The 24,226-nt window shown below is 39.8% G+C and overlaps 1 protein-coding gene across 6 annotated transcripts in view; it reads left to right on the top strand.

The window, feature by feature from the left end:
* Positions 1-21,412, top strand: part of FAM3B (FAM3 metabolism regulating signaling molecule B) — a 57,721-nt gene extending 36,309 nt beyond the window's left edge. For all 6 annotated transcript variants that reach the window (XM_007493071.3, XM_007493069.3, XM_007493068.3 and 3 more), the window contains 3 exons: positions 5,265-5,352; positions 11,261-11,393; positions 21,119-21,412. In XM_007493071.3, coding sequence (XP_007493133.1) covers positions 5,265-5,352; positions 11,261-11,393; positions 21,119-21,205 — 308 coding nt within the window. In that variant the 3' untranslated portion in view covers positions 21,206-21,412. The remainder of the gene's footprint in view (positions 1-5,264; positions 5,353-11,260; positions 11,394-21,118) is intronic.
* The last annotated feature ends 2,814 nt before the right edge of the window (positions 21,413-24,226 follow it).

Genomic DNA, 24,226 nt, shown 5'->3' with positions numbered 1-24,226 from the left:
GAGATAGGCAGAGATGCCTCATTTAAAATAACAACAGACAGAATAAAATACCTGGGAATATGCTTGCCAAAACCAACCCAGAAATTATAGAAACATAATTATAAAACACATTTTTACACAGATAAAATCAGATATAAATAAGTGGAGCTATATTAATTGTTCATGAGCAGGGAAAACCAGTACAATTAAAATGACAATCCTACCTAAACTAATCTATCTATTCAATACCATCCCAATGAAATTACCCCAAAAGTTTTCATTGAGGTAGAAAAAAATAATAAAACTCATTTGGAAGAACAAAAGTTCAAGATTATCAATGGAATTCGTGAAAAAAGAAATGCACAGGAAGGCGGTCTAGCAGTACCAGATTTTAAAATGTTTTTAAAAAGCAGCAAATATCAAAACTATCTGGTACTGGCTAAGAAATAGAAACCTAGATCAGTGGGAAAGAAGAGACACGCTTATCACAACCTTGCATTTGACAAAAGTATAAATCCACATCTGGGGATAAAGAAATCATCAGTATTTGGTCAAAGTTGCTGGGACGATTGGGAAACAATTTGGCAGAAACTACGTATAGACCAATATCACACACCATCCACTAAGATAAGATTAAAAAGTATATGTGACCTAGTCTAGGGAACATATTATTCATATCATGTATGAATGGAAGAGGAATTTATGAATAAAAAAGATGGAGAGCATTATGAGACGTAAAATAAATCATCTTGATTACATTAAATTTTTTAAGTATTGTACAAATAAAATTGATGTGGCCAAGATGATAAGGAAAGCAGAAAATCGGAGAAGAAAATTTATGGTTTCTTGGATAGAGATCTCATATTTAACATATAGCCAGAGCTAGGTGGCTCAGTGATTGAGAGCCAGGCCTAAAGATGGAAAGACTTGGGTTCAAATCTAGCCACAGAAACTTCCTAGCTGTGTGGCCCTGTAGAAGTCATTTAGTCCCAGTTGCTTACCTCTTACCTTCTGCTTTGGAACCAATACACAGCCTTGATTCTCCAATGAAAAGGAAAGTTGCTTGTTTGTTCTTTTAATAAGTGAAATATTGAGAGAACTTTGTTAAATTTGCAAGACTAAGTGCCATCTCCTAATTGATAAATAGTAAAAAGATATGAACAGACTGTTTTTGGATGAAGAAATAAAAACTATCATTAGTCATATGAAAAAATGCTCTAAATCACTATTAATTAGAGAAATGCAAATAAAACAATTCAGAGATATCTTATACCTATAAGATTAGCTAAAATGATAGGACAAAATGACAAATATTGTAGGGAATAAGGGAAAATGGGAACACTAATATCCTGTTTGTGCAAATGTGAAGTGATCTAGCCACTATAGAGAGCAATTTAGAATCATGTTGAGTTATAAAACTGTGCATACCTATGATGGTGATGGAATATTTTTATGCTATAAGGACTGAAGATCTGGAGGCTTTCGGTATGAACTGAGAGAACCTCAATGGACTGATGCAGTGTAAAATGAGTAGAGCCAGAAGAACATTATATACAAGCCAGGACACTGTAATAAAGAGATAATTTGGGAGATATTTCTAGTTGTAGTAAATGAGATACTCTGGAGTGACTAGAGAGATACTAGGGGAAATCTCAGGGTGCCTATTTGAAATGGAGATAGAGATACTTCTGAGAGATAGAGAGATACTACTAGAGGGGATACTCTGGGGTTGCCTATTGATCACTACTAAGAGATCAAGATATTTCCTACCCTCCACCCTTCACCTCCCAGTTTTCCACCCACACCCTCCTGCCTGCCTTCCCCTCCCCCCTGTTAGTCAGCCACCTTTCTATGTAAGTCAAAGGTGAACTGTGAGGTTTAGAGAAGATACTTTTCCCCTCTTTCTCAGGTAAGGAGGTTTATTGGGAAAAACAGGACAAGGATGGAAATTGAGGTGAGAGGAATAGGGTTATCCCTAATCTATAAGGAGGGTTTTGGGAAATGTTAGTCCTGTCATAGCTGTGACACAAGTCTGTCAGGGAGTTGGAAGGACAACTGTTTAATCTTCTTTCTTCTTCCTTCAAACTCAAATCTCAAACATACAATCAGTTCTTCACACTCTAAGCCACCAACAAAAGTTAATTTCTTCTCAGCCTTCCTCCAGAAGCCCCCCTCCCCAAGGGTCCTTCAGCCTAGGACAGAAGCTAACAGGGGTCCAGTTCAGAGCTTCTTCCCCCTTCAGCCTGGCTTGACTCTCCAACTGACTTTCCTGGGAACATTCTATTTGGAATGTTCTTTCTTGATTGACAGCTGAGGTCCTTTACTTTGTTTTGCATGCATGAAGTTCTCTCTTCCTTCATGCTTCTTCCACAACACTCCTGAGGGCCTTGTGTAGAAGAGTGCTGTCCACATTGAGAGAAGGAACTATGGAAGTAGAAATGCAAAAGCAAAACATATGACATCACTTATTACATGTGTAAATGTAGGTGTCTGTTTGTAAATGTAAAGCTGCGGTTTGGGCTTTAGAAAATCTCTCTCTAGCAGGAATGAATAATATGGAAATAGGTATCAAGTGATAACATTGGTACAACTGGGTGGAGTTGCTTGGCCACTCATTAGGGGGGAGGGGTGGTAAGGAGGAAGAGGGAAATAAAATGAAACATGGAAATATATTTTTAAAAAATAAATAAATAAGCAAGTATTAGCTATCAATTCTTTTTCATTTAAAGTTTTATTTCATACTGGGGCAGTTTTTAAAAGGGTCATTTACAATTGGGAGATTTGGTTGCATCTGTGGTAAATTTCACTTGGATAAAAAGTTGCATTAGTATTTGGCCGATAGATTAAAAAAATCAAAGTATCATTTAAAATTAATATACTTAGAAGCACCAGAGAAAATGTGTACGTAACATATCAGACTTTGATTATGGTAGATTTAGAACACTTTTTCATGTGCTTATTGATAGTTTTGATTGTTTTTATCTGAAAACTGCCTATTCATGTCCTTTTCCCATTTTTCAATTGGAGAATGGTTTGATTTTTTTTTTATACAATTGATTTAGATACTTATAAATTTGAGAAATTAGAACTTTGTCAGAGGTTTTTGTTATAAAGATTTTCCCCCAATTTGTTGCATACATTCCAATTTTGGTTCCATTGGTTTTATTTATACAAAACCCTTTTTAATTTAATGTAATTAAAATTATTCATTTTACATTTTGTAATAGTCTCTGTCTCTGGCTTGGTCTTAAATTCTTTCCTTTCCCATACATCTGACAGGTATACTATTCTATGCTCACCTAATTTACTTAGAATTTCCTTCTTTAAATTTAAGTCATTTACCCATTCTGAATTGATCTTCGTATAGGGTGTGAGATGTTGATCTAAACCTAGTCTCTCCCATACTCTTTTCCAATTTTCCCAGCAGTTTTTGTCAAATAATGGGTTCTTGTTCCAAAAGCTGGGATCTTTGGGTTATTCATACACCGTCTTGCTGAGGTTATTTACCCTAGGTCTATTTCATTGATCCTGCCTTCTATCTCTTAGCCAGTACCATAGTGTTTTGGTGACCGCTGCTTTATAGTACAGTTTAAGATCTGGTACTGTTTGGCCCTGATCTTTCACACTTTTTTTCATTAGTTTCCTTTATATTCTTGATCTCTTATTCTTCCAAATGAACTTTGTTATATTTTTTTCTAATTCAATAAAAAGGTTTTATGGTAGTTTGATAGGTATAGCACTGAATAAGTAAATTAATCTGGGTAGGATGGTCATTTTTATTATGTTAGCTCGTCCTACCCATGAGCAATTCATGTTTTTCCAGTTATTGAGATCTAGTTTTAATTGTGTGAAAAGTGTTTTGTAGTTGTGTTCATCTAATTTCTGTAGATTCCTAAGTATTTTATATTGTCTCGGGTGATGTAAAATGGAATTTCTGTCTAGTTCTTGCTGCTGAGCTGTGTTGGAGATATATAGAAATGCTGATGACTTATGTGGGTTTATTTTGTATCCTGCAACTTTGCTAAAGTTGTTGATCATTTCGACTAGCTTTTTGGTTGATTCTCTAGGGTTCTTTAGGTAGACCATCATGTCATCCACAAAGAGTGACAGCTTGGTGTCCTCATTGCCCATTGTAATACCTTCAATTTCTTTTTCTTGTCTAATTGCTACCACTGGCGTTTCTAGTATGCTCTGAGGCCGAAGCTCCCAGAGGCTGGGGGCGTGGTGGCTAACGTGGTGGCTAAAGCAGATAGGCTGCCCTCCTCTCTGCCCCTCTCCTCCAGTTGGCTCCCTGCCAGCGGCCAGAGCCCTGAGCTTCAAGTAGCTGTGGTAGCAGGGCGCTCCCTCCAGGCTGGCGCTCTTGGCCCAAGATTCCACCAACTGCAGTAGTGTGGGAGGGGCCCTGGGACCTTCCTTCTTCCTTTTCCTTAAATCTGACAATGCCCCCTTCTCTAGGCACCCTTTAAGTTGCATTGAGCAGGAGGGCCCCAGCTCTGTCCTGCTGTTGCATTTGGTTTTCTGCCCCCTCAAAGTGTTTGGTTTTTGGTTGCCGTGGAAGGGTTTTCACAGAGGACTCGACTTCTGCTGCTTCTGAGCCGCCATCTTCGCTCCACCTCCTAGTAAATCTCTACAGCAATGTGTACGGTATCTTAGATACCATAAAATAATGAAGGGCCAAAAATGCATGTTGTAAGAGTTCATTGAAGTCACAGAGTTAGAGAGCTGGAAGGAAATTTGAACTCAAGTCCAGCTTTCTCACTTACAGGTTGGGATATAATAATTCCTCATTGAATTGAATTGAGTTGAAATGCATTGCGCACGCCCATAGGAAGTCCTAGGACTGTAATTTAGGTCTCTTGGGATCGGATACTCTTTCCATCAGGCCAGGATCCCTAGGTGGCCCTACAGGTCAAATTCCAACAATAAGGGGGCAGCTGGGTGGCTTAGTGGATGGAGAGTCAAGCCTAGAGACGGGGGTCCTGGGTTCAAATCTGGTCCCAAACACTTCTTAGCTATGTGACCCTGGGCAAGTCATTTAACTCCCCTTGCCTAGCCCTGACCACTCTTTTACCTTGGAACCAATATACAGTATTCATTCTAAGATGGAAGGTAAAGGTTTAAAAAAAATCCCGAATACAGCTTTACGGTATGCCATTTGCCTGGTTTGTGGTCATGTAATCAGCAGAGAAGCTAAAAGGGAGAAAATATTAGAGCTAGACGAGATCTTAAAGGTTATGTTGGTCAGCACAGACAGGAGCTAAGACTGTTTTGTGTTCTACCAACAGATAATTCTGGACCTTTGACCCAGTTCATCAAAAATGTCCCGCAGGAGTCTCTGGTCTTTATGGTGACACATGACGATGGGAGCAGCAGGTAAAAGTGGCGGATAAGTCATATCATCGCTGATACAGAGGTGGGAATGTCACCTTTGGCAGGACAGTGAGGACTTCTCGGCGGGGTGGATACGAGTGGCAGAGGAGGACAAAAGAGACAGATAATTCTTAAGGGTGAATGAAGTAGCAGCTAAGGAACGTTTCCAAGGAAGAAATAGCAAAAGTTTGCAGTAGTAAAACGGAAGTCTAAAATGAAAAGGGATCCTCAGAATATGTAACAGGACACTAACGGTGTTCTTTAAGTGTCCTTTTAAGCCTATTCAGAGCAAAAAAAAATTTAAGGTGATAATTTTTTCTTCAACAATAAGTGATATTTCCTTAATTAGAAAAGATGGGTTCCACTCAGTCCACTTAGGCACTGAAAAGTCATATTAAAACTCAATTTCAAATAAAATTCCATCTATTTTTTTTCTTCCTTTTTTACCCATTCTTTATTACAAAAAAGGGAGGATAAAGTTCATTATCATGCGTGGGAGTGCTTTCATGTCGTTTGAATTGGGTTTTAAAGAATATGTCGGAATTCATTAAGTGTAGGATTAAGGGAAGAAGACCACTCAAAATAGTATGAGCAACGATACCAAAGCACTCATCACAATTTTGGATTAGGACTTTTAAGTTTAATTCTTAAAATGGGGGAGATGTTGCAAGGAGTTGCACAGCTGAGTGACAGAATGAAATCTATGCAAAAGGAAGGTATCTGATAACAGTGTAGAGATGACATAACCTGTTAGGAGATAACTAGAATGGTCAAGGCAAGTGATAACGATGAGTTCTGCAATGTTAGCAGAGAAAAATGAGAAGCTTGAACAACTTGGAAAAAAACTGAAAGTAGGATTTTAAGATTTGAGGAAGTGGATACGAGTGGAAGAAGCAAAAAGAGCCAAAGATAGCATCAAGCTTTCAAATATGGCAGATTAGTAAGTGGTGGTACCATGGACAGAAATTCTTGGAAGGAAGAGAAGCAAGGATTCTGACACATTACGATTGAAGTGTCCGTTCAACTTGGGGAAATTCTGTAGGCTCCACAGGCGTAGGACTAGATCTTGGGAGAGAGGTCTGAGCTAAAGGTAGATATTTGGAAGTCATCTAAATGGAGTTGTTTGTTCCTTGAACTATAATGATCTTAGAAAGGGAGTAAGCCTAGAGATAGAAGAGCAGAAACATCCACATTAAGGAATCCGAACAGGATGAGCAGTTTCTGAAGTAGATGTGTAATGAGACATTAGGGACAAGGAAAGAGGATCAGGGGAATGAGAGGTCTTTAATGACAATTGTCTTAATCCTTACCTTCTATTTTAGGAGTCAGTACTGTGTATTGGTTCTAAGTGGTACAGGCTGGGCAATGGGGGTTAAATGATGTTCCCAGTCACACAGCCAGGAAATGTCTGAAGTCAGGTTTTAATCCAGCCTTGACATCTCTATCCTCTGAGCTACCCACCTGCCCCCAATGACAAATATCTCTAAAGAGACATTATTCAGTGAAATAAGCAGAACCAGGAGAACCTTCTATGTAATAACAACAACATTGTAGAATGATCACCTGATAGGTCACTCTCATTAATGCTCCAGGACAATTCAGAGGCACTTATGACAACAGATGCTTTCCACCTCCAGAGAAACAGCTGTTGTACTTAGAATGCAGATCAAAACTTATGATTTTTCACTTTAGTTCATTTGGGCTGTGAAGGGCTACATTTTTTTGATAGGAGTTTGAACAAAGGTCAGGAGAGCAGTTTAGTAAATGCAAAACATTTAGCTTATTTTTAGGAAAGTTCAGATAGGAAATAGAAAGGAGGAAAGTGAGAGTAATCTTATAATAGCTTATAAGTGTACCTAAGATCCCAGGCCTAAACTAAAATTTTCTAAAAGAAGCCCAAACCTATCTGCCTTCGAGGGCAGCTTCTTCTGCCAGGGCCAAGCCCAGGCCTAGACTTCTCAACACTATCTAATAATTTACCCACTATCTAACTACCTGCCTAAGCTAATCACTAAGTAATGAGGCTGTCAAAGCCTTACATCCATTGCTCTATCTCCAACTGTCAGTTAGAAAAAACCTGCCAGTCTCAGAGAGAACAAGTCACACACACCTCTCCCTAGGGGACCTAGAGAGAAAAAGCCCCTTCCAACAGCCACTTTCTCGTCTGTGTCAACGTCATCTCCGAGGTAACAGAATCTTCAGCAGGCTGTCAGCTACTGACTCACTGTGAAATGTTACCTGCTCCCTGTAAGAATTAAAGTAGTCTCTAGTGATAGAAGTAGTATATTTAAAAGAGGTTTATTAAGGATGATTAGAATGAAGAAATAAAGAAAATACAAAATAGGAAAACCACGTGCCGAGGGCTGATTAGCCCATTCACAGCTTACTTACTATGTCTTGCAATGGCCAAGTAGAGCAAGAGGCCGAGGTAGTCGTTACTGCCAGTTTAAATACTAATTGTGATCTCGCCCAGGTGGAGACTCAGGTGAGATTATAGGGAATTCTGGGAGGTACCAAAGACTTCTGGGGATTGAAGTCTGGGGTTCAAAGCTCCATTTTACATTTCCCCTGAGGCCCGAGGAAGACTAGTCTCTCTGTTGGGGCTTGTAAACGTACCAACTTTGAAATTACAATAATTTGAGGGTAAGAGGAAAAGAGAACAAAACCAATGATTGCTAGGTGCATTGACAAAAAGCCAGTTAGGCAGCAGTCCCCTTCAGCATAAGAGTATACATACAAATTAAATGTTCAATCAACCACACCCAAAGTTCATTCTTGATCTTTCTTGCAGCTTGTGGTCTGTGGAGGCATCTTCATGGTGTCTTCTCCAAACACTTCAGTTCTGGATTCGGAGAGGTAGCATGTTTCTTAACCTAAAATTACTCTCCAAAGGAATTTAAACTTTGCAATTTAAAATAATAATAATTTTTACATCCCTCCCCCCCAAAGAGGGTGATTGAAAAACACAGGGATCACTTAAGGATGCATGGCTAAGTTATGAGGTATATGAATCAATTGGCAAGAGAAATAAAAAATATTTTTAAAAATCCAAATAAAAAAAGATAATTTCTGGATGAAATATAGACTATTAGAATCTTATTGTAAAAATTCCAAGTAAAGGAAAAATAAATCTATAACAGGTCCTTGAATCAGGGACCAATTAAAATGATATAAACAATTAAGAATTTATCCAGTCACTAGCCAGGACTACAAAAAGTTGCCACATTATGAAAGACAGAATAGGGACTAGATTGTAGGAGCCAGGTAGGAGCCAAATTTGAGATACTTGATAGAATGTGGAACAAGGAAGACCTGCCTTTAACACATGTTAAACAGCCGTAACCTTGAACCCCAAACATGTTCAAGTCCTCCCGTCTTGGCTCAAAATTTTTATCAATCCCATCGGGGTTGGTTGGTCTCTTTGACCTTGTGCTCAATTGGCACTATGCAGTTTAGCTTTGTGCTTCTTTGGCCTTGTGCAATGGCTCTTTTGTATATCCTGTCCTGGAATCAGACAGAATCATTGAGCAAAGTCCCATAATTTTTTAAAACAATCAATGGCATCATTTTTATAGTCTAAAGCTTTTTGGGAATGCATTGACATTATAGCAAATGTATTTTAAACTTATATTACTGCTAGATCAAAAAGTTAAAGAAAATCTTAATACTGGTGACATGTGCTTCAAATATAAAAAGGAGAGAAAAAAATAAACTGAAATAGTATATTGCACATGCAAGAAAAATATAATGATAAAAGAGTTTTAAAATTCAAAAATATAGCTTATTATCATTGACACATTGTGTCAGCTAAGAAAATATAGAATACAAAGGTTTCTCACCAAAAGTGAGATCCATTTCCTCTTTATACCTGGCCATGATCCACTATGAGTACGAGCAAATGAATTTCACAAGGTAATAGTTTTTTTTTTTTTATAAAGAACAGTAGTACAAATATGTAGGTATAAATATCCCCAAAATTCTCAATAGCCCAATTAATTACAATAGCAAACAAAAACCACTATCATATTTTACATAAGTTGTATGACATTTAAAGAAAATGGATACTTCTCACAAGTTTTTCAGGTGTAGCAATGTTTCAACCTTGGCAAACATATTTTTAAACAAAATAAAACTTATTGGGGTCTAGAACATCATCAAGAAATCTAGATTGTTCTGGTGCTAGTAAAGTGAGCTGAAGAGTTATAAATGAGAGATGCTCCTCTTTTGGGAGTCATCTAGGGGTACTATGCCCAGCTCCTTTGGTATGAGACTGTGATGTCCCATCCATTCACATTTTTATAAATGTGGGATGTGGGGGTTATAATTGTATTTCACTTCAGCTACTAAAATGGACCTTACCTCCTGTAAGAGGCAGGCAAAATGATCAGTGTTGTTGAAAAAAATCTAAAAATCATAAAAATCGAAAAGATCCCTTAAAATCAATTTGAGATATTTAGCTAAAACTTATTAAATTTTCCAAAGGTTATTATATAATTGTAACCAGTTTTTTATGAATTCTATCCATCCTTTAGGTGACAATTTACAAATTCAAAATGGAAAAAGGGCTGTTTTTATATAGGCTTATTCAATAATATTTGTTCAGTATAGTTATAGGGGAAAAGCAACAGAAATACCAAGGACTTCTGGGGATTGAAGTCTAGGGTTCAAATCTCCATTTTACATTCCTTGCCTCTTAAAGAGGCAGAGGGAGAGATTAAGAAACACTCTAACATATAAAATTCTCTATAACATGGTTTTTGTTTCGGGTTTTTGGTTTTATATGATTATTCTCTTACAAAAAATGAATAATATGGAAATACGTTTTCTGGATAATCCATGTATAACCCAGATTGAATTGCTTGACAGCTCCAAGAAGGGGCAAGGAAGGGAGGAAGGGACACAATTTGAATCATATAACTTTAGGTAACTTATATGAAAATTTGTATGTAATTCTTAAAATCTCTTCATAACAAACAAAAAAGAACTATAGCACATTAAAAAAAAAAGACATTATCCAAAGGAAGGAGAAAATATTGCAGAGAAATTAAGTGAGGACTGAAATAGGGCTATTGAATTTGATGATTATGATGTCACTGTCAATCTTAGAATCATTTCAGTTGAATGATGTCATTGAAGAACTGAAAACAGAATGCAAAGAATTGAGAAGAGTATTCAGAGAAAGTAGAAGCATTAGAGTTAAAACAATTTTTTCAAGAATTCTGGCCAAAGAGGGCAGCTGGGTAGCTCAGTGGATTGAGAGTCAGGCCTAGAAACGGGAGGTTCAAATCTGGTCTCAGACACTTTCCAGCTGTGTGACCCTGGGCAAGTCACTTGACCCCCATTGCCTAGCCCTTACTGCTCTTCTGCCTTAGAACCAAAACACAGTATTGATTCCAAGACGGAAGGTAAAGGTTAAAAAAAAAAGAATTCTGACCATGAAAGGAGAGAGATATAGTAGGATCAAAAGAAATCAAGGATTGGTGAAACTACTCTCCAGTGCTATCAAGGAGCCAGTTGAGAGAGAGGTATTAACGATGAATGATAGTGATAATTTTTGGAAAAAATGAGAAGGGATGAGATCAACAATCTCTTCCTCTGACAAAAAAAGGAATGGGACATTTATATACTTGAATACCACCCTTGTCAATTAGGAACTGAAACTACAGGAGATAGAATATCATGGAGGTGATGAAAACTGAAATGTAAACATTATGATATTGCTATCTTAGGGGGAAAAGATATCATGAAGGTGACTTTATTATGTAAATAATGAAAGTCTAGTAAACTTCAATAAATGAGAAATACAATTAACTCTAAAATTCTTAGGATACGTCTCTTCAGTTTCTTCTGGAATAAAGTGCTTTCTATCGCAAATATTAAATCATAACATGTTTTTTTCCTCACCTTGTAGATTAAAGAATGATGCCAAAAATGCCATTGAAGGTTTGGGCAGTAAAGAAATTAAAAATATAAAATTCAGATCAAGTTGGGTATTTCTTGGAGGAAAAGGCGTTGATTTCCCTGAAAATATTCAAAGAGAAAAGGTAGGGTTTTTTGTTTGTTGTCAATCGTCTTTTATACAAAAATGTTAACAAAATGTTATAGCATATTGTTAATTTGTGCCACTACTCCCCCAGTTCCTGGGCAAAATTAATACAAAATAATATAATAAGAAAAAATTTAGTTGCTTACATTTATATAGTATTTTGTGATTATACACAGTTTTAACATTCTTTATCTAATTTTGTTTTCACAACAGACTTGACAGTTGCTATTTATTGTTCTCGCTTTTTATTTCCTGACCAAGAGAATTTTTAATGGAAGAAGTGGGAGGGAGAAAATTGTCCATGTATAATGCCTCTAGCCTGGTACCATAAAAAGTAGCAGAGATAAAGTAGGAAAAACTATAGGAGAGAGGAAGTAATTATTGTCCTTCTTGATGAGAAATTGGAAGCACATAAAGATCTAAATAACTTGTCCAAATCAAACAACTTTAGATTCCAAATGCTTTTACACTCCTACTTTACCATTGCTAATTTTCCCAGAGTTCCCATTTCTTAAGTATCTACAAAAGTGAAATATTCCATCTAGACCTCACGTTGCTCACAGAGAATGAGAAAGGTTTGCTGCTCTATGGATACTTTCACCACACAAATTTCATCGCAAGCGCTGGCGGTCTGTTGTCGTTTGGTCATTCAATGATGTCCAACTCTTCATGACCCCATAGATCACAGCACACTAAACTCTTCTATCCTCCACTCTCTCCCCAAGTCTGTCCAAGCTCATGTCCATCCCATCCTCTTCCATCCCCGTCTTCTTTGGCCTTCCATTTTCCCCAACATCAGGGTCTTTCCCAAAGATCTTCTCATGTGGCCAAAGTAGTTACGGTTCAGCTCTATTAAATAAATTTAATATTGTCACGGCCTTCCACTGAATCGTCTGAATCAATTTTTTAAGTTTTGACTGATTTGGTCTCCTGGTGTTCACAAGGGACTCTCAAAAGCTTCTCCAGCACCGGTTTGAGAGCATCCGTCCGTCGTTGCCCGTCTTTCCTTACCGTCCAATTCTCACAAGCGTACGTGCCATTGACAAAAGTATGTCTGACTCTATGGCAGGTAATGGCTCTGCCAGTACTCTGCTGTCCAGATTTGCCACGGCTCTTCTCCCAAGGAGCGTGGCTGTGGTCCCTGTCAGCAGCAGTTTTGAGCCCAAGAATATAAGGTGTGTCGCTGCCTCCGTTTTCTCTGCTTGCCATCAAGTCACGGGGCTGCTGCCATGGCCTTAGGGTTAAGCTTCAAGCCCACATTCGCCTCTCCTCTTCCAGCCTCCCCAGAAGCTTCCTGAGTTTTCTTCACGTTCTGCCCTCAGAGCGGTCTGGTCTTTATATCCAGAATCATTGCGATTTCTCCCAGAAGCCTTCCCGGCAGCCCCCGGAGTGTCCAGCCTGCCATGTCACATGACAAGCTGTGTATGTAAGCTCAAGCCTCGTTGTGGGCCCCCTCCCCCATCTTGGAGCAATCAGGCGCTCCTTGTTGCGCTCGCTGTTCCTCCGCAGCTAGGTCAGACGGCCCTGCTTTCCTTCCTTTCTGAGCATCTGCCACAGTTTGTTGTGACCCACAGGCGAAGCTTCAGGGCAGTGAATGGAGCCCAGTCTGGTCGGTGGGTCTCCCCTGCTTTCTGCCCAACTCAGCAAATGCTGCCCTTTGGTGTCTCGCTGCTCTTCTGCTTCCGACTGCAGCCTCTCCAGCGTCCTGTTGCTGCAACTTGGCTTCAGCCCTTTGGAAGGCTTCTGGGCGCCGCCCTTCCTTAGGCCTCGGCCACAAGCTGCTCCTTTCCAAGCCAGGGGCCGCCGCGAGGTGTCCAGACATGCCGGCCTCCCGCGAGAGAGTCCTCTGTCACGACGAGCTCAGCCTTCTAGTGCATCACCACTAGGACTGGCTGTCGCCGCTTCACCCCCCACGGTCTTTGCAAGGCCTCCCTCCGCACAATCATTTCGCACACCGATTAGGAACCTCCCTCAGGCTGCCGTTGGCCTTGCCGAGAGTCCTCACAGGCTTGGGACACACATTGGAGATGACTGGAACGTGCCCTGCTTCGCAGCACTCCTCACCGTAATGGGCCCTCCAGAAAAGCCTGCCTTAGGACTGACCTCAGGAAGCTGCCCCCTACTTGTCAGCATAAACAGCAATGACACCCACTGAGGCCCATCGGGACCTTCCCATCGCCCTTCTGTCTTCCTCCCACCTAAGTGCGATAAAATGTAACCAGTGCACGGATTAGCGGGGGCACTTTAAAGAGGGGGAACCAATGTTTGGGGCGCTCCCTCCCCTTTCCCCAGGCTGAGCCCTTTCTAATGGATTCAGTCTGGCTAGACCAAAGGGTAAGCCAGATTTTCCCTCGGCCTCCTTTTAGAAAGGATGCATTGGAAGCGCCCCTCCTAACACATGAACTCCGATTCGAGTTCTGTTATCGATCAAGATGTTTCGTTTATTGTTGTCGTTGAAAAGGTAATGTAAAAGGACAGGGGGGAGGGGAAATCCCTAAGACTTCTTCCCTGTAAAGCTCTTGAGGGTCTGACGAAGGAATCTTCTTCACAAATTAGCTCTGGGTTCCCCTACGGAAAAAAGAGTCTTTATCCCAAAGATTGTCTCCAGTTGAGAAGTGAGACCTTCTTCTGCTCAGAAAACAGGATTGAGAGATTTGGGTATTTTAACAATCAAGGCAGCTCTCCCTCCTAGCCCCAAAGAGCCCAAGACACGAAGAACTTTGGTCTTTTCCTCCAGCTGCTTTTGAGCCTGGCTGGAATTCCATCCCATCCCCCCAGGTCTCCTGGGGTGCCATCTGCTCCTCGGAAGCATTTCTTCCAAATTCAAGTCTTCCTTGTCTGGTCATTGCCTTGTACACATGCCTGCTGGTAGCAAAGACGCACATTTAATTGACTGTCAGAAGAGACAGGCAGGGTGTGAGCGTGAGAAAGGCAGTGTGTGGTGCAGAGTGTGGGTCGGATCACAGACTCATCCCCTCCAAGGTAAACGTTTGAATTCAGCAAAAACAGTGGCTCCAAGACCAGAGGATTGTAAAAAGATTCAACATTAACAGGCTAGAGCACAGCGCACTCCCCTGCAGGGGATGCCGAGGTAGCAAACAGTTAGCAATAAGCGAGGAGAAGAGGAGTGGGCGGCGTTCAGAGACTGGATATGCAGCGCCACATCTGGTCCTCTCAGCCAAGACGCATCAGAACTGATTTGAAAAGAATGCGGGGCAACTTCAATAAGAGGGACGGGATCCTGGAGACACACGCTGAGCTCCTCCACCTTGTTCCTAACAGATTATCATCAAGCAGTGCTGCAGTCATCGATCATACATCTCAGGTCATAATCGGAGGCACCGAATACCATTCAGTTCTTGAGTGGCAAAGCACCTGGCACTGATTCCGTCCCCAAAGATGGCAGGGAATCCGCTGCTCATACAAAAGCTGACTGAAATCTTCCAGTTGACATGGTCGGAGTTAGGCGTCCCCTAGGAGTATAAAGATGCATTGATTGTCCATCTCTATAAAGGAAAGGGAAACAGGTTACCCCGTGACTGTCATAAGGGGATCGCTCTTCTCGTCATTGATGAAAAAGTCCTTGCCAGAGTGCTTCTTGATTAGCTGATTAATTACCTGGAAGATGGCCACCTACCCAAGAGTCAGCACGGCTTTTGGGCCGTGCAGTGGTCAGTGTGGTGTTCACTGTCTGGCAACTTCAGGAGAAATGCCAGGAGCAGAACAGAGGTCAGTGTACAATGTTTGTGGATCTAGCCAAGGTTAGTGAAGGTCCGGGAAAGTCGTGGTAAAATTAGGTTGCCTGGATAAGTTAATTCGATGCCACTTTCATGATGGCTTAGTCTAACGGGTTCTGGATAAAAGACAATGCTCATGCTTTGCAGTCACCATTGGAGTCAAGAAGGGCAGTGTGCTTACTCCCATGCTCTTCAGCATGATGTTGTCTTCAGTGTTGTTGAGCACCTTTGAAAAGGACCAACAAGGCATTGAGAGCCACAGAGACTCATTGGAAGGATCCTGCTGTTGGGAAAGATTGAAGGCAAAAGGAGAATGGGACGGCAGAGAATGAGATGGATGGATAGTCTTGGAAGGAAGAACATGAACTTGGAAAGATTTGGGACAATGGTGTGTAAGGATTAAATTAGGGGTTTTGACAAAATAAGAGCAGCTTTTAATAATTTAAGTTTTAATGAGAATATAGTAGAGTTGTGAATTAATATTATCCCTTTAAGCCAGAGAAAAGAAAACTTCTACCAGCTTTCAACAATTAACAACTTAGTTTAATTAAAATAGAGATAGTAAAAAATATAGTAAAATGAAGATAGTAAAGGAGAGAAATATAGGAAAGAGGTAGAGAAAGAAATTTCCTAATGTCTATACTAGTTATCTTATAACTATCTATAACTGCCTATAATTGCTATCTAAAACTGCCTACATTTACCTATAACTGCCTATAACTACCACTAATAACAACCACCCCACAAAGTTCCAATCCAATCCAGCCCAATCAAAACCAACTCAATCAGTGTTTAGTCCAACCCCAATTAGATCTGTCAGTGAAGACCAGTCACCTTCCAAAAAGTTCAAGGAAGGGAAAAAAAAACAACAAACATCATTTGCAATGGGGATAAACTAAAAGCCTTCCCAATAAGATCAAGAGTGAAACAAGGATGCCCATGATCACCTCTATTATTTGACATTGTACTAGAAACACTAGCAGTAGAAATTAGAGAAGATAAAGGAATTGAAGGCATCAAAATAGTCAATGAGGAGACCAAGTTATCACTCTTTGCGGATGACATGATGGTCTACTTAAAGAATCCCAGAGATTCAACCAGAAAGCTAATCGAAATAATCAACAACTTTAGCAAAGTTGCAGGATACAAAATAAACCCACAGAAGTCATCAGCATTTCTATATAATTCCAACACAGCTCAGCAGCAAAAACTAGAAAGAAAAATTCCATTTAAAGTCACCCGAGACAATATAAAATACTTAGGAATCTATCTGCCGAGACAAACCCAGGAACTATATGAACACAACTACAAAACTCTCCACACAACTAAAACTAGACTTGAGCAATTGGGAAAACATTAACTGCTCATGGGTAGAATGAGCTAACATAATAAAAATGACAATCCTGCCCAAATTAATTTACTTATTTAGTGCCATACCCATTGAACTACCAAATTTTTTTTTTACTTAATTAGAAAAAAAACAGAATGAAGTTCATTTGGAAGAACAAAGGATCAAGGATATCCAGGGAAATCATGAAAAAAAAAATGCAAAGGAAGGAGGACTTGCAGTCCCAGATCTCAAACTTTGCTATAAAGCAGTGGTTATCAAAACAATTTGGTACTGGCTAAGAGACAGAAAGGAGGATCAGTGGAATAGACTTGGGGTAAATGACCTCAGCAAGACAGTCTCGGACAAGCCTAAAGATCCCAGCTTTGGGGACAAAAATCCACTATTTGATAAAAACTGCTGGGAAAATTGGAAGACAGTGTGGGAGAGATTAGGTTTGGATCAACACCTCACACCAAGATAAATTCAGAATGGGTGAATGACTTGAACATAAAGAAGAAAACTATAAGTAAATTAGGTGAACACAGAATAGTATACATATCACATCTTTGGGAAGGGAAAGATTTTAAAACCTAGCACAACTTAAAAAAAGTCATAAAATGTAAAATAAATAATTTTGACTATATCAAATTAAAAAAGTTTTATACAAACAAAACCAATGTAACTAAAATCAGAAGGGAAGCAACAAATTGGGAAATAATCTTTATAAAAACCTCTGACAAAGGTTTAATTACTCAAATTTACAAAGAGTTAAATCAATTGTACAAAAAATCAAGCCATTCTCCAATTGATAAATGGGCAAGGGACATGAACAGGCAGTTCTCAGCCAAAGAACTCAAAACTATTAATAAGCACATGAAAAAGTGCTGTACATCTCTTATAATCAGAGAGATACAAATCAAAGCAACTGTGAGGTATCACCTCACACCTAGACTGGCTAACATGACAGTTATGGAAAGTAATGAATGCTGGAGGGGGTGTGGCAAAGTAGGGACATTAATTCATTGCTGGTGGAGTTGTGAACTGATCCAACCATTCTGGAGGGCAATTTGGAACTATGCCCAAAGGGCGATAAAAGACTGTCTGCCCTTTGACCCAGCCATAGCACTGCTGGGTTTGTACCCCAAAAAGATAATAAGGAAAAAGACTTGTACAAGAACATTCATAGCTGCGCTCTTTGTGTTGGCAAAAATTGGAAAACGAGGGGCTGCCCTTCGATTGGGGAATGGCTGAACACACTGTGGTATGTGTTGGTGATGGAATACTCTTGTGCTGAAAGGAATGATGAACTGGAGGGATTCCATGTGAATTGAAACCTCTAGTAATTGATGCAGAGTGAGAGGAACAGAACCAGGAGAACCTTGTATACAGACTGATACACTGTGGCACAATCGAAGGTAATGGACTTCTCCATTAGTGGCAACGCAGTGACCCTGAACAACCTGGAGGGATTTACGAGAAAGAACACTATCCACATTCAGAGGAAGAACTGTGAGAGGAGAAACACAGAAGAAAAACAGCTGCTTGATTACATGGGTCGAGGGGACATGACTGGGGATGGAGACTCTAAATGAACATCCTAATGCAAAGAACAACATGGAAATGGGTTTTGATCAAGGACACAAGTAATACCCAGGGGAATTGTGCGTCAGTTACAGGAAGGGTGGGGGTAGGGGAGGGAGGGAAAGAATATGATTCTTATAACCAAGAAATAATTTTATAAATTGACAATAAATTAATTTAAAAATTTTATAAAGTACCTCCAGGTCCCCTGTTAAATTAAAAAAGGAATAAAGAATTCCTTTTTACAAGTAGAGGGTAGAAAGAATAATAATTATCAATAATAATAGCAATCACAATAATAATGCATAGTATTTATATAGTGCTCTACAGATTGTAAAGCTCTTTATATAAAATGTTATCTCATTCAACTCTTAAAATAGGTGTGTGAAATAGATGGTATTTATTATCCCCACTTTACAAGGGAAGAAACTGAGACAGAAAGAATTTAAGTGACTACGGTATAGATAGCTGTAAGTGTCTTGGGAACAATCTGAACTCAAGCCCTCCTGACTTCAAGATCAATATGATATCCACTGTACCACCTAGTTGCCTAGAATAATACCAAATTTTGAGGAATTCTTCATTGCCAAACATTATAACCATATACAACAACTTGTCCATCCATTCCTCAAATGATAGACAACCTTTCAGTTTCCAATTCTTTGCCACTACAAAAAGAGCTGCTATAATTTTTTTGGTAGAGGTGGGTCTTTTCCCTTATCTCTGATCTCTTGGGATACAGACCCAGTAGTGGCATTGCTGGATCAAAGAGTACATATGCATAGGTTTATGGCCTTTTGAGCCTGGTTCTGTATTGCTCTCCAGAATGGTTGCATCAGTTAATAATTCCACTAACAGTGCTTGAGTGTTCCAATTTTCCCACATCCTCTCCAGCATTCATAATTTTCCTAGAGTTGTTTCATTTTCCATTTCTCTAATCAATAGTGATTTTCATATGCTGTAGATAGCTTTAATTTCTTCTTCTGAAAATTGTCTGTTAGTATCCTTTGACTATTTTTCAATTTGGGAATGCTTTGTATTCTTATAAAATGGATTCAGTTCTCTACATATTTGAGAAATGAAGCATTTGTTGGGGACACTTGACATAGTTTTTTCCCCAGATTTGTTATTTCCCCTTTTAATCTTGGTTACAATGGTTTTGTGTGTACACAACCTTTTTAACTTAATGCAATCAACATTATCCATTACATTTTTCATAATGTTCTCTATGTCTTGTTTAGTCATAAATTCTTCCTTTATCTTCTCCATAAATCCATCGGGTAAACATTTCCATATTCCCTTAATTTGTCTAGGGGATCATCCTTTATTTCTAGATCAATTTTGACCTGATTCTGGCATGTGGTGTGAAATGTTGATCTACAACTAGTTTCTGCCATGATGTTTTCTTGTTTTCCCAGCAGTTTTTGTCAAATAGTGAGTTTTTTCCCCAAAAGCTTGGATCTTCAGATTTCTCAAACATGAAGTTTCATAGACATTAACTAATGCGTGTTGATAACTAACCTGTTCCATTAAGCCCCAATGTTAGCCCGTGCAAGATCATTTTGATGATCTTCAGTATAGTTTGAAATCTGATAAGAGCTGGGCTTCTTTCCTCCACTTTTTTTTTGATTGATTGCCTTGATATTCTTGACCTCTTATTCTTCCAGATAAATTTATTCTTCTTTCTAACTCTATGAAATAATTTTGGGGTAGTTTGATATTTATCTTCAATGTCTTTTTCTGCTTTTATTGCCACAGTACAATTTCTAGTAAAAGTAAGAAAAGCATTGAATTAATAAATACAAGGAATTGGTTTTCTAAAAAAAATCAAAGAAAATAGATAATTTGATTAGAAAAAGAAGAAAACCAAACTGCCAATGCTAAAAATGAAAAAAGGTGAATTCACAACCAATGATTATTGGGAATTATTTTTCCCAACAATTTGCCAATAAATCTGAAAATCTAAATGAAATAAATAAATATTTACCCCAAAATATAAACTACCCAATTAACAAAAGAGGAAATAGAATACTTGAACACAGACAGAAATTGAACAAATTATCAGAGAATTCCCTAAGAAAAAGGTCCCAGGACTAGACAGATTCCCAAATGAATTTTGCCAGAAATTCAAAGAATGGCTATCTCTAATAATACTACTTAAACTACTTGGAAAAATAGACGAAGAACATAAAGTAGAACATATTTAGAGCACAGCATGTTGCATTCTTTAAGACAGAGAGCAATATTCTAGCTAGAGGGGACCTTTAAAATATTCTATTGCAATCCATTTATGTACAGCTGCGGAAGCCAAGGGTCAAAAATGGGAAGTCATTTGACCAAGGCTGTACTGATAATCAGGAACCAAACCAGACCAGAACTGAGTTCTCTAACTTGGTGTAATTCATCTTCGTATCTTCCAGCATGCGTAACACACTTCCTTACACAGAATAGTAGTCAAGATGAATTCCTTTAATCGAATTCAAGCATAGTCTGATATTTGCAGCGAGGTAACTCGAGACTGATTTTCTTCATTTTAAAGTAATTTATTAATTGAGTGGTCAAGACATCCTCATTGTGGTCAGATGACTCTCAGTCATCATAAGACAGATGGAAAAACTTGGATCGGGTCCACACTCATTTTGGGAGCTCATCATTCAGCCCCTTCTTGGAACACGCCGCGATGTCTGTAATCGGTGACAGCTACATAAGGATTCACTCGTCTGCAGGAAAGAGATTCTTGGAGAACCTTTTAGTCAGCCCAAGACTCTAAAGGACCACATTCTTCAGTTCAGAGAATGCAAAAATCTATAGACCGAATGGCACCAGGTCTCAAGGATTATCCCTAATGTAGTCTTTATAATGCAGGACTCTGATGTAAAAAATAATACAGTATATCAAGATAAATTCTCACACTAACAACATAGTGATGATAATTCAGTTGCCAATATTTAGGCCATAGAACATCCTCTCCTAAGAAAATGTGCTACTCTTCACTGAACAGGCACCCAGCAAATAGTTGTTAAATTTATAAAAATGTGTTAAATAAATAAATGTGTTTATTTTCTTTTTAAACAGATCAACCATTCTGATAACACCAAAAACAGATATCCGGGTTGGCCAGCAGAAATACAAATAGAAGGATGTATACCCTATGTTATGTAGGCTACCACCGAGTCTTCTTAATAAATAAACTTTCCTAGTTACATATTTAAGGAAATTATTTTCTCAAATACTTTAATTTTCTAAAAAAATTTTAGAATGTAAGCCTCTTCAGGGCAAGGACTTTATATCCCCAGTATGATAACTAATGTTGAGTAAATGTTTGTGAATTGAATTAAAATGAATAAAGCACCATTCTAAAACAATCAATCAAGAAGTCTTTATCTTTTATCGTATAAAGATAGCTTTTATTAATGCTCTTATAATTGTTATTATTATCATATTGTTATTTGTTATTTTAGACCTTTTCCATGATGTTTTATTGATAGAAAGTATTCAGTGATATTACAGGTATATTAAAGTATTGTTTTCTGAGTTGTTGCCAAAAAATGATAGAATTTTGGTCCCATAATTCCATAATTCCTAATTCTTATTGTCTGTGCAATCCGTTCCGCTGTTTGAGACAGTCTGGTATCAGCTCCAGAGTCAGAGGATCTAGGTTTGATGTTTGCTGCCTAGCTGGTTTCCAGTAAGTCACTTCACTTCCCTCAGCCTCAGTCTTCTCATCTATTAAATGAAGGTGTTGGACCTGATAACCTCTGAAGTGTCGTCTCTTTCTAGACGTAAGATTCTATGAGGCAAGCCTATCACTAGTGTAGCCTCCCTAAGCCAAGCGCTCAGAGGCTGGCCATTTTAGCAGAGGGGAGTGCTTGGGAGACACGGTGGATGGAGTGCAGGACCTGGAGCCAGGAAGCCTGAGGTCAGACCCGGCCTTAGATCTGTAGGACCCTGGGAAAATCACTTCACTTCTGATTCCTTAATAACTTCTCTGTAAAGTGGGGGGCATGATAGCACCTACCTGCCAGGATTGCTTGTGAGGATCAAGTGAGGGAATAATTGTAGTGAGCTGCTACACCAATGATGGCTTTTATTATTATGTGCCAGTTCACACCCTCACCCTCAGAGTTTGCCCAAGGTTCACTTATTGCTCTTTGTTTCCTCGATAGGGGAAGAGAGCACCAGTTTTCCAGTTTGGGGTGAGGGAGGACAGCTGGCAAGGCTGCAGTTTAAGTACCCAGAGTACAAAGGGAATCAAGTTGTGGAATAATCATCTAATGGGGAAAGGAAAACTAAAACAAGTTCTGGACTTTCTGCCGCTGAGTTTGAACAACAGCAGGTAGAATGTTAGAAGATATTAACAAGGGGGCAGCTGGGTAGCTCAGTGGATGGAGAGACAGAAGGTCCTGGGTTCCAATCTGGCCTCAGATACTTCCCAGCTGGGTGACCCTGGGCAAGTCACTTAACCCCCATTGCCCAGCCCTTACCACTCTTCTGCCTTGGAGTCAATACACAATATTGACTCCAAGATGGAAGGTGGGGGTTTTAGGGAAAAAAAAAGATATTGACAAAACTGACAGTTGGTGGGGGAAGGGGCACCTGGGAGTGGCAGTTGGTCTCATGAGTGAGCTCTTCCTTCCTGGCCCTGGAAGTGGAAGGAGCTCACTCCCAGTCTCTGGATAGAAGTGGTGTACTCCTGAATTTCCCAACTGTGTGCTCTCCCTGGATTCCTGTGATCGTGTCATCAACAAAAGGACTTAAGGGAAGCAGTTTGAACTGTAAGGCCCGTCTTTAGGGGCGTCAGCCCGAAGAGACAGGCCCAACCAGCTCTGAAGGTCAGAACTTTTCTTCCTCTTGCTGTCTACTGCTAAGACTTTTGAAATTAAGAAAGCTAGCACAGATATAGCATAGACAGGAATAAGAGAAACCCTCCACCAACCTGTGAGGCCTGGCCTCAGCTTACAAGCTGAGAGAGACTCAAACCTCATCTAAGGAAATCCCTCTTCCCTCTTCCCTGATACCTCCCCAATCCAAACTTGTTATTAAAAGTGATCTTTATTTGAATATCGCAGTCAGATAAGAGGACTAACATTTCAGGGGACATAGAGGGAGCTGAACTTCAGGACAGCCATTCAGCTATAAACTGTCCTTATTGGACCCCTGTTGGGCGACCTTGGGGGGGGGGAGGCTTGTCCCTCAGGAGGGTCCGTGCTTACCTGCTCTGGGGTATCTTCCACATCAATTCAAAAGAAAAGACGTCCCCTCAGGCTATCATAAGTGGCCCATTTCTGGGAACCCCATTTTTCAAAGACAGCCTCTCGGCAGCTGGCATCTCTCTCCTTTTACCTCACCGGCAGCCATATTCCCTCTGTCCCTTCAATTCTTCCACTCCCTGTTAGAAATCGTTCCGTATCTCCTGTTCTTCAATCCCACCCATTTTCACAATAAATATTTCACTAATGAGAGGCTAATTTTATTCAAACCTTGGGTCATCTGCAAGCAACTTCCTTGTAAGATTTACTTATTAACTCTTTTACATTTCTCCTCTAGTCAGTACAGCCTAATCCACACAACTGCAGCTGATCTTTAGCCAATCTTCTCCTGTTCGGGTACCCAGGAACACCGGTTTACTTTAGAAATCTTTCCAAAGGGGAAACATGGGCCTAGGGCCAGTCAGGGGGGCAGGGGTCGGGGGAAGGGTGATAAGTCCCCCCACGGACCCCTCAGAGCTCAGCAAGTCCCCCTAGACCTGGAGGCCAGAAGGGAGAGGCCTGATGGGCAAGAGCAGCCTCTTGATATTGCATCATGCATATTCGGAGTTCTATCGTGGCAGTTAATTCAGAATGGCAGGAGGCAGTCGTGCCTGTCCCAAGGGGACGCCATCTTGTGATGGCCGCCACCCAGCCAACCACTCCCCATTCCCTAGTATCCTTTGCTGATTGCCATGGAGGCCCTGAAGATATTCGGTGCTCTGAGCATCAGAGCCTCAGGAATAGAAGGGGGAAACACGAATCCTGGAAAGTGTGGCTCGGCTCCAGAATCCAGGCAATCAGAGATGAAGCCCAGAAAGCCCAGCAGGGCCGACCACCCTACCCTAAGAAAGCAGGGATGGAGCCTGACCTCGCCGTCAAGCCCCTAAAAAGACATGAAATTGTAGAGATGTGCAAAACTAGGAAGATATCAAAT

This window comes from Monodelphis domestica, chromosome 4 (genome assembly GCF_027887165.1).
Source record: "Monodelphis domestica isolate mMonDom1 chromosome 4, mMonDom1.pri, whole genome shotgun sequence".
Lineage (NCBI taxonomy): Eukaryota > Metazoa > Chordata > Mammalia > Didelphimorphia > Didelphidae > Monodelphis > Monodelphis domestica.
This window is presented reverse-complemented; position numbering and strand designations above follow the sequence as displayed.